This window comes from Pocillopora damicornis, chromosome 3 (assembly GCF_964200805.1).
Source record: "Pocillopora damicornis chromosome 3, jaPocDami1.2, whole genome shotgun sequence".
NCBI lineage: Eukaryota > Metazoa > Cnidaria > Anthozoa > Scleractinia > Pocilloporidae > Pocillopora > Pocillopora damicornis.
In genome coordinates, this window is record NC_142672.1 from 8,356,802 (window position 1) to 8,370,336 (window position 13,535).

General features: G+C 37.8%; 2 protein-coding genes across 2 annotated transcripts in view; one reads left to right on the top strand and one right to left on the bottom strand.

Annotated features, from left to right (window-relative positions):
* Window positions 1-4,650, bottom strand: part of LOC113685415 (mdm2-binding protein) — a 15,009-nt gene extending 10,359 nt beyond the window's left edge. Inside the window, exons 1-9 of the mRNA XM_027202926.2 lie at window positions 4,255-4,650; window positions 3,107-3,232; window positions 2,602-2,684; window positions 2,113-2,204; window positions 1,833-1,900; window positions 1,405-1,462; window positions 959-1,048; window positions 537-663; window positions 304-398 (exon numbers count right to left, since the gene is read on the bottom strand). Coding sequence (XP_027058727.2) covers window positions 304-398; window positions 537-663; window positions 959-1,048; window positions 1,405-1,462; window positions 1,833-1,900; window positions 2,113-2,204; window positions 2,602-2,684; window positions 3,107-3,232; window positions 4,255-4,429 — 914 coding nt within the window. The 5' untranslated portion in view covers window positions 4,430-4,650. The remainder of the gene's footprint in view (window positions 1-303; window positions 399-536; window positions 664-958; window positions 1,049-1,404; window positions 1,463-1,832; window positions 1,901-2,112; window positions 2,205-2,601; window positions 2,685-3,106; window positions 3,233-4,254) is intronic.
* A 10-nt stretch (window positions 4,651-4,660) lies between these two features.
* Window positions 4,661-13,421, top strand: LOC113685386 (putative aminopeptidase NPEPL1). Its single transcript, XM_089200346.1, has 13 exons — window positions 4,661-4,875; window positions 6,580-6,756; window positions 7,221-7,481; window positions 7,862-7,943; window positions 8,726-8,868; window positions 9,142-9,219; window positions 9,650-9,750; window positions 10,649-10,703; window positions 11,099-11,266; window positions 11,813-11,890; window positions 12,349-12,391; window positions 12,698-12,765; window positions 12,937-13,421. Exons 1-13 carry the CDS (start codon window positions 4,726-4,728, stop codon window positions 13,060-13,062), a joined length of 1,530 nt encoding a protein of 509 aa, XP_089056472.1. The 5' UTR covers window positions 4,661-4,725; the 3' UTR covers window positions 13,063-13,421.
* Window positions 13,422-13,535: the final 114 nt, after the last annotated feature.

Below are 13,535 nucleotides of genomic sequence, written 5' to 3' on the forward strand. Positions count from 1 at the left end.
GTAAGAAAAACGAACGCACGAACCTACGAGTGTACGAACTTCAGGATGCACAAACGCACGAACGCAAGAACGCCCGCACAAACGTACGAGCGAACGAACACACGTACTAACAAACGAAAGCACGTACGACCGCAAGAACGCACGAACGCATAAGAGCATGGACGCACAAACCGAAAAATACTACTAATCACGGAGTACCGGCTGACAGGCAAATTTATGGGTCTAAAAATGACCAGCACAAAGAAATCCAAACAACTGGCCTTGAAATTTAATCACTAGGCAATAAAAGGAGAGTACTCAAACCTTTTTGGCTGAATTCGGGAAGAACCAAAACTAATTTCGGTCTCGCTCCTATCACAACGCAAACTGAATCCTGGTATGATGGTTCTTGATTGATTCTAGCGTAATCATGAAAGATAAAAACTAAAAACATGCACATGGAAAAGAAAACTGTGAAATAAAAACTGAGATGAAAAGAGTATGGCATGTTAAATAAAAACCAGTCCACGTAAAGAACTAATTACAAAACAATGTACCTCATTGAAGACCAAAGAACCTTGCCAAACAACAGAACCACTAAATATTTTGGACAATGCATCAATTTTGTTGAAAGGTGTGACGGACAACTTCAGACCCTTTTGCCACGACGTCAAAAATGGACTCCTTCAAAAATAAACAAATTCATCATTTTACATCAATTTCATTACTACACATAGAGTATGAAGTAACAACCTTTGCTGAGTTCCTGTCTAAGGAGAACCCTGCACAGTCTCAGTTCCTGCAAACAGTTTTCAATTGAATGACAAGTGTATAAATTCCAGAATACATTGGTTTTCCTTAGATTGCTTTTTTCCATTCATTGATCTATAAAGCTAGTGTCACCCTCTTAATTAATTAGATGCCAAAATGAAACTGAATCATATCCACAGATATGAGCAAAATAGAAAGAGAAACTTACATGTCAAACTTGTTGCTATGAAGAACAGTAATGTTGGCATTGTGCCACAGTTGAAGTCGCTTTAAAGCTCCAAACAGATGCATATGGGATCTGAAGCATAAAATAATAACATACATTTCGAAGACTTTGATGAAAAGAACGTATTCAGCATACAGCACTCAGTTTTATTATAAAAAACAATATCTGATCACAAGTTAATTTTATCATTAAATAATTACTAAGGAGAGTTGTGAGAAGTAAATGTTGCTATCTATCTGTAAAGTAACCATTTACCTTATGATCTCAGGCGGCTAAGAATTATTTGGCTTGCTGCATAGTCAGTGACCCACTACAATAACAAAGCTGCTTCACAACTTTTTAGCTAGCACTGGGAATGATGCAATTCACATCATTAATAAGAGTTGCAGTAGTACACAAATGTAGTTATAGTAGACAATATACATTACCTGACAGGGAGGGCATCTCTCCCACAAATAAACCAGAAGACATCAACAGGGACCCCAGCTAAAATACCACAAAAGAAACCATTTTAAAAACAAAACCGTTGTATAGTGTAAAACTCCACGAGTCCTTTTGTGTCTACTGAGTACACATCAATCATGTTAACTAAAAAATTAGCACCACTTTTCCACATAATTTAGCTTTTTATTCACAACACAACCAATGTTCTCCTTGTTCTTGTCCCATTCATTCTTTAATTTTGCTCACTGTCTATCTATCTGTCTATCTACCTGTCTATCAGTGCCTGTATATCAGTCTGTCTGTCTGTCTGTCTGCCTCTCTGTCTGTCTCTCTGTCTGAATGACTGACTCTATCATTCCTTTGTTGCCTTTGTGTAACTCATATCTATTCCTAGCCAAAACAGTCAATGTACCTTGTGGTAAGCCATCAGCAAGACTGTGAAGTCGTTCTGAAATTTCAACATCCTTATCTAGAGAACTCCTTTACAAAAAAAAGCAACAGTAACTACAATTGTAACAAAGCTAAATCCAACAATGATAATGAATGAGGGCAGAGAAAGTTAGGTTTAACAAAATATACAAACCACAGACATAGGGTAAGTCCTTTCTTAGACTAGACCATATATAAAGGTCACAAGGTCACAAGGTCAAAGAAAATACAGCACAATTAAAGTTAAAATCTCCGGCAGATACCTAATTATGGCTGAAATTTTGAGCATATCAGACTTTCCAAGCCACAGCAAAACTTCCTTAAGATTTTCCTCTCCATGCCACTTTGAATAAGCCTAAAATAAAGAGACAATAAGGTAAGCCATATCAGATCAGCCATAAATCAGATCTACCATAGAAAACCATACAATAAGATCACATACATCAGATTAGAAATAGATCTGATTAAGCAAATCATCTTACAATTTCAAACAAACCAACCAAAGAAATTCTTCAGTGTTGAAAAAATTCTACCTGTCAGCAACTTAAGAAATGTATAGAGAACAGTATGTAGGATACGATGGATGCAATGAGTTACTGGATTAAACTAAGGGTGCTTGCCTTTAATCAGAACAAACCAACCATGCTGGTCACTTTAAAAATGAATGCTGGGCCTTATGTCAAAGGTTTCCCCAAACCCTTAAGATCACAATTGCAATTTTAGTCTGTAAGCTGTTTTTTCATCAACTTAACCTCCATTTGGTCTATGAATGGGCTGTCCTCAATGATGCTGAAATGAACTGTGGGGTTGAAGTTCTTGAGAGCTAAAAGAGGATCTAAAGTAAAGAGAGAGACTCCAGCTGTCATCATGGCCTCATTCATTAAAATTCCTAAAATTAACTCACAGGTAATTGTCATGCCTTGAGAAATTTTTAAATTAGAGTAAGAAAAAAAAAATGAAGAATTGCATTAGTTTTGCTTCAGTACACTCTATGCATATGATCCACATATAAAATTCTTGCTATTCTCTCAATCAATCAAAAGTAAAACTCTTAACCAATCCTGACTCAGCCTTCAGCCTTTTTCAGGCTTCACATGGATTGCTTTTTTTTATTTCATATACTCATCAGCACCCTACAACATTTTTCTCTCCTCTCATTAGTTGCTGTGATTGTTTTGATTTTAGTTTGACAACACACAATCAAAGAGCACCCTTATTATTATCATAATCTTTTTTCATATCATTAATAACACTCACCAATCAATGTCCACTGGTTACTTTCAATATCTTTCAGAGATTTTTTATTCTTATCACAAACCACAATAAGATCTTCGACCACACCCTGAACAGCAGGGGCCACATCCTCATTACAATGGGCACATGCTAATACAAAAGAATGAGAGGTACAACATCATTATTTCTTCAAGGTTGTGTATGAACTGGGGAAACCTTGGGGAAACCTTTCATGGAGTTCTTTTGCATTCATGCAGAAATAGGACAATGAGGGTATTACGTACATCATAGGTAGCCTTCAGGCATGACTTGTCAATGAATGAAAGGGGTAAGTTTCCAAAGAAACTGTGGTGCTGCATCTTTAGAAGTGTATAACAAGGTAACTTAGTACTATCAACTGTGTTGATAATGTAAATTGGCCACTATAAAGAGTTTTCTCTGATGAAGGGCTAACACTTGAAATTTCACCTTTAAAACTCTCTACAGTAGAGAAATTTACGTTAACAACTCAGTTGATATTACTAAATTACCCTGGTCAATTTATGGACTGATGTTTTGCCCATCAAATAACCTATAAAACAATTAGTAGCTGGAAGATGGCAGACAGATCTGGTGACAGTCAACCAGAAGGTAACCAATAGTCAGCCCATGTATTGTGAAAGATATGATTACGTATTTTACTGATATCTCATGAAAGATAGCTGCAGATTATCACATCATCTAGTCCACTAACAACTGATGACAGACAGGTTGATGAAGAACAATTACAAGCGATCAATTCATCTTCATAAGTTAATTGTGGTTGATTTCATTCCAGAAAGGAAGGCTGAAAACATTGTGGCCTCTAAGATTAAAGGTATGTTTCCCAGACACTAATTAGACACCTCTACTGACGGAACTATATGATTCCACATTTTAGAAGTGAGGCCAATTTCAGTGGGTATTTCGTTCTTCTTAAAGGAATCTGACCTTACCTTACCTTCGATGTTATAACTAGAGATAAATGCACAGCTGTGAACAACAAAAGCTTATATGTAGATGGGTAGATAATTAGCTCTGGCAAAAGCTCAGAAGATCGCATATTATTACATGTACACGATTTCCGATATATTGGGGCATAAAATTTGGCATATTAGCTCGTTGCCAGTGGATGAAATCTAAATATATCTCACCCTCATGATCTGCTGAGGAATCATCATGCACTATAAGAAATACCAAAAATCTATCCATGTTTACATCGGTAATCATTCCAGAATCTTGCGTAGCGAAGAGGATGTATCGATCCAAGAGTTCGCGGGCTTTACACAAACCGCTGACCGGTAAATAACGCAACGGCCAAACATGCATGACGATCAAAGGTGAGCATTTACAAAGAAAAGATTCTTAGATCGAGTGTCTTTTTCCAAAAGTAGCTTTCTGCATCGAAATGAAATTCTGATATTTTGAGGAAATTTTGTTCACTGCTTCTCCCTTCTGCTTTTGAATTGCGTACATGTATTAAAACATTCTACTCAGAATTCCAAAACGCCCTCGACCAACTAAGATATACCCAGAATTTCCGAGCGAAATGACCGAGTGTGAGCTGGGTACGATTTGCGTCCCTTTCGTGTGGCCTACAAATATTTTGTCATTTTACCGTAAAGATGGTGGAAACAACACTTATCTTCTCCGCTGCTAAAACTTCATTTGATCCTCAAGTGCAAGGATGTTTGATCATCGGGAAACCGCGAAACCTTCAGACTGTTACATTTGACAATTTAGCGGAAAAACTTTCGCCACGAGTTGACGCTGCGGTACGGCACTTTTTTTTTTATTTTATTCAATTAAAATTTATGTTTACAATAATTGATTCTATTTTCAATTTGAATAGCTTTTATTCAAACAGCTTATCTCAAATTGTGTCGTATGGTTTATGTCAGTGTTACATCGTGATGTAGCAAATGGTCAGTCCTGATGATCGAAAAATAAACGTTTCACGGAACAAAATATGATAACTCATGTAATATTCGACTGGACTGGATTGCGGAAAATAAATGCCCTTGGAGCAATATCCTCCGTTTATTCTATGGTTACATTTATCCAATACAATTATTTTATTAACTGTCGTCAACGCCACATTTAGGAAGCGAAATTTTGAGGCAGCGCTATCACACGACTTTTGTTCTTAGAACCTAAAACCATTAAAGAAAAGAGCGAAGGAAAATGATGAAGAGCACCAAATGGTTAAAAAAAAACATGCTGAGACAGTTTTCATATTATTTTGATTTATCCTTCAGTTGGATTTATTGATGATATACATATGATACTAAAATTTGGTGATTCACATGCTCTTTTAGAAGAATCTTTTAGTTTCATACCAAACCGATTGCAGTACTCGATTAACTTGTATTCCAAGTATTCAGAAATTTCATTTTCAGTTAACTCTTTAGGTCGTCTGTTAATCTCCAACTGGTTAAATTTCTAGAGGTTCAAGGTGACTTATGAGGACTTCATTTAGTTATTGTATGTTGCGATTTTGATATGGTATTTGTATATATATATATTTTTTTCATTATTAATAATTCCTTGGACCATGAACATTTGACTAAGAGGTTCACACAGCTAATATTTTCAGTTTCAGAGGTTCAAACTTTTTGGTTTTGAATTGAGACATGAATCAAATCTGAAAATCTGATACGGTAGCATTACTGACCAATTCTGTTCAAAAAACACTGAGCAGAGAAAAGATGCTATCAAATGTCTAAAGAGATGACTTGGAACCTTCACTTGTGCTGAACAGATTTGTAACTGTTAAATCATCCATCTCACATGCATCCCTTTGATTTCATGGACTTTCTCAATCATTACATCTATCCAAGATGATTGTAGTAATTGTGTCCTTGCAAATGTCATTCTCTCTGTTTAAAGAGAATACTCTGCTCCTTCCCCTCAAATATCCCTTCATATATAAATTATCATGCAGCAAGTAATGAGAAGTCAAAAACCTATCAGCCCAAAGGGTGTTTTGGCAGAGTTCACGAGTCATTTGAGTGTACAGAATTTACCAGCTAGGCAAAATTTGTATGTTTAATGATAATCTCAGATTAAAAATGAGCTTTTCCTTTATTTCTCTTGAAATAAAGTGTACATTAGGGCTTAGATTTTTTGTGGGGGGTTACCTTAGCATAAGATAAAACTGCAGGAAAAAATATTTTTATTTATTGAAACTTTTTATAAAGCAACAAAGCTAGGTCAGAAATTGTTTGCTAACACTGGTTTAACTCAAAACAATGTGGAACTGAGCAATTTTTTATGATCACTCTTTCAGGTTAATCTTCTGTAACTTTGCAAAATTTTCTTGCTCTTTCATTTCTTGGTCAATGAAACTCTTGTTTCATTTTTTAACTTCCTGCTCACTTAATTGATATAAAAAGACTGAAATGAGCTTTAAGAGAGACTTGCTAATCAGGTAATGGTAGTTTAAAGGTTAAAGACATGGTTTTTGGATTATCTTTTAGACATTTAACCTTGTGCTTCACACCATGGCTGGTTCAGATGCTTGTCCAGTTTGGTTAAATCAAGTGGTTATTGGTGCTCTTCCTAATACAGCAAGTCGTCATAACTCCTCAGCCAGTCCTCACTTCCTCAACAAGCTTGTCTGCAGCCATCTTCCTGGAGGGGATGCTTGTATTGTGGTATGCAGATGGTTATATTGTTGTTTAATTTTATCCTTAGTTCAAATTTTATTTTCTTTTACTCCTGGGTATTGTAATGTATAATAATGAGTTTGAAACAAAGGAAAATAAAATTTAAACCAAGGACAAAATTGAGTCATAACGATTGCATTTTACAACATTTTAGACTTCTTTTAATTGTAAACCTAACTTTGCTACTTTCTTTTCATCATGATATAGCTTTTCTCACCTTTCAGGGCTTTAGAGATTTGACAGAGTTCATAACCTGGGCCCTAAAATGAAACACAATGCAGCTGATCTGGTGATCAGTCATGAAATTCCAAACTAACAGTCATTTTAAGGAAGACTTCTCCATAATTTATCATGGAAATTTCAGACTATTCTGATGACTAGCATAACAAGTAAAAGACTTTATTAATTATATTCCCTCTGTTTTTGTTTTGTTTTTTTTTTTTGCCTCCCAGGTTGTCTGTGAAAGACATGATGCTTTTGCTTCAGCTTGTGCTATTTCAAGGGCTTTCCCAACTTATTCAAGAAAGACCTCTAAAGCTGCAAAATTGTTATCAAGAACTGTAACTGTAGAGTTCATTCTTGTTGGCAACAATGATTCTCCAATCTCAAGTGAAGATGCAGCTTGTATGAATGTAGTTGCAGACAGCATCCGTCTGAGTGCTCGCCTGGTAGATATGCCATGTGGAGATTTGCACACCACTGCATTTGTTCAGGTGTGAGCTGATACTTAATATGTGTATCTTCACCACATCTAAAAACCAATGATCCATTGGAAAATGACTAGAATGCTCTGTACTGGTTTTAGTGCTAGTACCTCACAAAGTTACAGATATAGAGTCTTGTTATCATTCTTTATCACAACTAGGGTGTTTAATGTAGGAGGAAAAAAAGGTTATTTTCAGAAAAGAAAAGCCCAGGAAAGTTTCTACCATTTATTTTAGAAATAATTGTAGTTTTTCTTGAATTTTTGAACTGTACAGGATAATATAATTTGATCAGGTTACATGGCCCAGCATCTCTGCACCCTGTAGAGGTCTTGTTCTAAATGTGTTTTTCTGCCTTCTTTTGTCTCTTCGTGTCCTTTTTTGTCCAGGAAATTACTAAAGTTGGTGAAGAATTAGGTATTGTTCCTGTTGTGATCAAAGGAGAAGAACTTGATCAAAAAGGTTTTGGAGGTAAGATGAGCTGCAATATTTGTAAAGGGATAATCCTTTACTATGAATGCAAGTAGTACTGTATTGAGCCTGATGTCCTTTTAAGGAATGCCATCATATCATAGGCCGTAATAATAGTGGACATGGAGCTGGGGGTCAAAGGATCTTTTAACAGCCATCTCCATGTTACAATTATGTAAATGGTAGATATCAGGGGAAGCCAGCAAAAAATCATCACAGGGCAAGCACTAAAATGGAGCCTGCAAAGAAAGAGGAAAAGAGTTCCCCCCAAGAATACATAGAGAAGACACATGGAGTCAGAAAAGATCAAACTACACATGGCACAAGCTAGAAATGGTAACCTCTGACAGAAGCAGATGGGGAACAGAAATCATCAATGGCCTATGGTCCACCAGCGAGCCAAGGGATCACACTAAATTAGATATCAAATATTTATCCTTACATTACTTGTAACCATAGGATTTTAGGTAGCCTAAGAATCAGTGCACTGCATTCTGGATTGAAAAGTCTAGGTTTAAGCCTGACCTTGGGTGTTTTCCTATTACCTAGAGGGCAATTCTTCTTGCCTGACCAGGAGTATAATTGGGTGCTCATAAACTGTCAGGGAACCTCAGAAAATATTGGAGGGCTGGGTACAAGAGCAAACACTAGCATCCCATCCAATGAGCATTTCAACTGAAGCAGCAAAACACCTACTCACTTCATGCTACAATAACTGATTGTAATAAGCTCCTGTTGGCAATTGATTCAGACTCGTTTTTCCTGATTAATGTTCCCTTTAGGGTTGTATGGAGTAGGAAAAGCAGCAGTGAACCCTCCAGCCTTAGTAGTATTGAGTCATACACCTATGTCAGCTACACGGACCATAGCCTGGTGTGGAAAAGGCATAGTGTATGACACCGGAGGACTGTGTATCAAGGCTAAGGTACGATGAAAAAAAAAAACATCAAAGACACCAGGTAGATGGCCAACGCACACGTAAAACCTTCGTACGTTTCTCGCGTTCTGCGCCAAAAAAAAAAACCTACGAAGGTTAATTTTGTGAGCTGACTGTTCATTTCACTTTTTCACCAACACAGAGTGCATTTAGTGATGCGGGGAACCCACTATTGTGCAATCGCCCTCTTATAGTAGCCACAAAGAGAATTATTCAATCAAATATGTGGAGGTAAAGAGTTAAAACTGATTCATTTTGCAGACCTCTATGCTTGGGATGAAAAGAGACTGTGGAGGGGCAGCTGGTATTCTAGGAGCTTTTAGAGCAGCAGTAAAACAGGTCAGTAAGTTGCTGTAATTAAAAACTTTCCTGTCTCCCACAACTTTCGTCCAAAACTTATATACTTCAAACTTCTTCCCTTCACATTTGCCCTTTATAGTAATGACTCTCTTGATGGTTGCCGCTCAGGTTTTCGAATCACCCCTCACTGCCACCGAGTACTGCCTTCAACGGAGAGTCGTACCACCATGGCTTCTCTAACATCCCCTTCGCATGGGCGGATCTAGGGAAGAGGTACAGGGGTGCACACCTTGGTCCACCACCCCCCTCCCTCCTCCGTTGTCCCGCTCTGTGGCTCTAGCCATCGGTCCACTTCCTTCTCGATGCTCCTGTGCGATATCAAATGCCCAAATGCCACAATTTACCAACGGCTATGTATAAAGTTTGAAAATTAATGATAATAATGATTCAGTTTATGATCCTTACACAGGGCTTTACTGAGAATCTTCATGCTGTGTTCTGCATGGCAGAAAATGCTGTTGGTCCTGACGCTACTAGACCTGATGACATTTTGACGTTATACTCAGGAAAGTAAGTTTCATATGATTATCGTAAACTGATTACATTGCAGTAAGGTAGTAAGTTGTGTATAGAGTCACGTCGTGTCGACTGTAGAGCAATTCCACTGTAAGGTCGAAAGTAATGTGGGTCTCACCTTTCTTCACTCCGTGATTGGTCGAGAAATTTCTCGCCATCCTCTCAACCAATAAGATGTCAAGATGCCAAACTTAACTCATTTCTGACCAGGCTACTTGCTTTTTTCCGTGCTCCAAGCATTTTTTTCTTGTATCTTTTTTTACTTCTCATCGGCTCACTGTGATATTTTTCCTGTGATTGGCTGTTTTTACTATGTCGGTTTAGTTTTACAATACTCAATCGAAATGCGCTTTAAGCGTAAAGAACCTTGCATCAGACCCCAACGTAGTTTGGTAGCTTTTCACTGAGAATGATAAAAACTACACCTGTTCAACGAGCATTTAGACTTCTTTATACAGTTTTTTCAGTCAAAAGTACCGACGGCCGAGGCTAATGGGAGTAAAAAGCCGTTTACTAGATGCAGTCACCAGTTTGTTCTTTTTTGAATTGGATTTACAGATTTCACTTAATAATTGATTTCGCAATCGACCTTTCCGGATTTGATTACTGGCTGTAATCAACGTGTACGTGTACGTGTACGTGTACGTGTACGTGTAGGCTTGAAAAAAGGGAGACTGTAACATCACCATCTGTGTATCACATACATGTGCTTGCCGTCACAAATAGATAATTAAGTTAAAGCATGACAATCGTGACGCTGTTCTTTGAGGTTTTTCTCTGTCCTTTGAAACCCAAAGCAACATTGTGAAACACAAAAAGGAGTCAGAAAGAAAGGAAAACTTTCGGGTCACCTTACAATGTTAAATTTGTCTTTTTATTCAATCTGGTGTAGAACTGTCGAGGTGAACAATACAGATGCTGAAGGCCGCCTAGTTCTTGGAGATGGGGTAAGACCTGTTTACATGCAGAACATTTTCATTTTAGTGGTTGACCATGGCTCTATGACCAACCACCGTTCAGAGACGATGGGGGATGTGCATGAGAAATCATGATGTTACTTGTGAACACCTTACATCAAAAACGCATCACAGAAAGTCAAGACGGACGAAATTTATTGCAGCGCGCGCGCTATTTGTAATTTGCACTCGTTACAACTCTGCACACGTGTTATAGGAGAAATGTTCCCGTTTTCAGCCAATCAGACGCGCGTAATTTTGTTATGTATATTGTTAATAGCGTTCCATGATTGCAGGGTCATTGTGGTATGCCGTGGATCTGTTCACTTTTCAGTAACCAAACTGCTACTTGTATGATGGAGTTTACCTTTCTCTTTTATTCTCAGGTGGCGTATGCCAAGAAGGATCTCCATGCCGACGTTGTCCTTGACATGGCCACCTTGACTGGTGCCCAGGGTATTGCAACGGGACGCTACCACGCGTCACTTTTGACCAACAAAGAGGTGTGGGAACCAGCTTGTGCTGCGGCGGGAAGAGCAAGTGGGGACTTGGTTGTGAGTAGTTAATTGTGATATGTCAACTTTCAGTGAATCAGTTTTGACATCCCTGACTTCATTATAGAGAACACTGTTAAACAAAAAGTCTCCGCTTGTGATGAAGGTTAAAAGGACTTTTTCAATCGACGACCGCGCTAAAGAATTTGAAATTTATCTTCTTTTTTAGTCTGTTTACACACACTACGCTTTCTACAGCTCTTATCTTGGCAGTAACCAGATCGCTGGCCACCCTTGAATTGCATGTAATTTCGTAAAAAAGCTCGCCTAGCACATTTCTGTAGCGCAATAGGTGAAGTAACCGATGTTTACAACCGTTTACAATCGATCATGATATTGGCAGGTCCAAGGTTCCAATCTTTGTGGAGGTCGCACATTTTTTCTCTCTCCTTTCAGGCTCATCTTTGGCGTGAAATTTCTCATTTTATTCTTTTGATATTGTTTAACATTGTTCCACATTGTTCATCTGTTTCTCTTCTACGATATCGACTTAAAAATCTGCTCAGTTTTAAACCTATTTCGTTGCACTTTTTTAAATTCTTTCAGTTTCCCATTCCATATTGCCCAGAACTTCATTTCTCAGAATTTTCAAGTGCATTAGCAGATATGAAAAATTCAGTACAAGTAAGTTATTTGATGTATAATTTGTCTTGCCATAGCATTTAGTAATCACAATTTACCATAGGAATAAGCAGAGCAAAGCATGGAAAATAATTCCTTTTATTTTTAGGCACGTTGCTTACTGAGAGTCGAAATTAATCCGTGACTGCTCAAGTTTGCATAACTACGCCTTGCGATTGGTCGAGAAAACTTACGCAACGTTCTCAACCAATCAGAGGCAAAAATTAAAGCCAGTCGTGATTACGTCACCCAAGTTTGCCCTCGCTTGAAGTGAGCTACCGTAGCTTCTTGTTTTAGTTCGCTCCTTATTATATTTTACTTTCAAACGTCTAGCGTTTGAGTGGAAAGCAAGAGAATACAAACTTAGCTATGAGGGACTAATAGCTACGAAACTCACTTCCATATGACGTAAATACATGTCAGTTTAAGGGATACATCATTAAACCTTTTGTTTTACGCAGAATCGTGATAATGCTCAAGTGTCCTGTGCTGGCCTTTTCATTGGTATGTAATTTATGGAGGATTTTTGGGATTACTGTAGAAACTTTGTGCATTAACCGACGACAATAGACGAAACATCGCTCAGCAGATTCAATCACGTATAACGTAAAAAGAATTGTTTATGTCACTCTGTTTCTAAGAAGATTTTTTTCATATTGCACTTTTGCAGCCTGTATAGTTTGACTTATAAAGAAAGCCTCACCTTGGTGATATGGGATGCTTTTTTTCCTTTTTTTTCCTTTATTAAGCGAACTTTTTGCAGAAGATAACTTGACCTTACACTTGAACTTGAATTATTTCTATTTATAGGTTCCCACTTAGGATTTGATTTCCCTGGAAGCTGGTTACATATTGATATGGCTGCTCCAGCTCATATGGTGAGCAAACTCATGAGCGTGTAACAACAACTAGTCAAATTTTGCCTCTAGCCATGCTAAACTACTCTAATATTTCGCGTAAAACTTGAATTCAAATCTCGAGCTTGTAGAGCAGCTCGTCCCAGACTCTCAAGGTCTCTGCAGAATTGACGTGCGTCTTTGCTATTGCAGGGCGAAAGGGCAACAGGTTACGGAGTGGCTCTCTTGGTCACCTTATTTGGAAAAGCGTCCTCGTCAAAACTCCTTCAGAGTATCGCACCAGAACTGCCGGCAAAGGACTCTGGGTTTGGCTATTGAAGATGATTATGGTGTCGTCGGGCCGAACAAAATGGCTGATTGAATAGGGAAGACTTGAAGACTTGAATAAGACTTGAATAGGGAAGAAATGTTTTGACTGAAATTTGAACTTAGACTTACGGTTTTGAATTTTGACCACGTAGAGATTCTGATGCACATTCCAAAGTTCTCCCTTTTAATTTACCCTTCTCCAATCTACTGAATACAACTCATACCGTTTGAACACTCATGCCGTCAAAAATTAAATTTTATTTTTCCTCTGCACATGTGTTACTTGATGATTTTCCTTGTCAGAGAAGGACGTTAAGTGTGAAAGGTAAAATCAATTGAAATAAAAACAGAATCAATTTTCCCTGTCATTGGCGTGAGTTTTTTGTTTTCCTTTTTTTTTATTATAATTCTTTCCGTTTCCTTGACGCCTCGTCTTTTTTGAGTGCCTCAGATGGAGCATTCGTTACAGTAACAAAATAACA

Excerpts from the sequence above, each read along its gene's own strand:
- LOC113685386 (XM_089200346.1), top strand. The coding sequence starts at position 4,726 with ATGGTGGAAACAACACTTATCTTCTCCGCTGCTAAAACTTCATTTGAT. Across the intron at positions 8,869-9,141 it reads GACTGTGTATCAAGGCTAAG|ACCTCTATGCTTGGGATGAA; the intron begins GTACGATGAAAA and ends TTCATTTTGCAG. Across the intron at positions 10,704-11,098 it reads GCCTAGTTCTTGGAGATGGG|GTGGCGTATGCCAAGAAGGA; the intron begins GTAAGACCTGTT and ends TTTTATTCTCAG.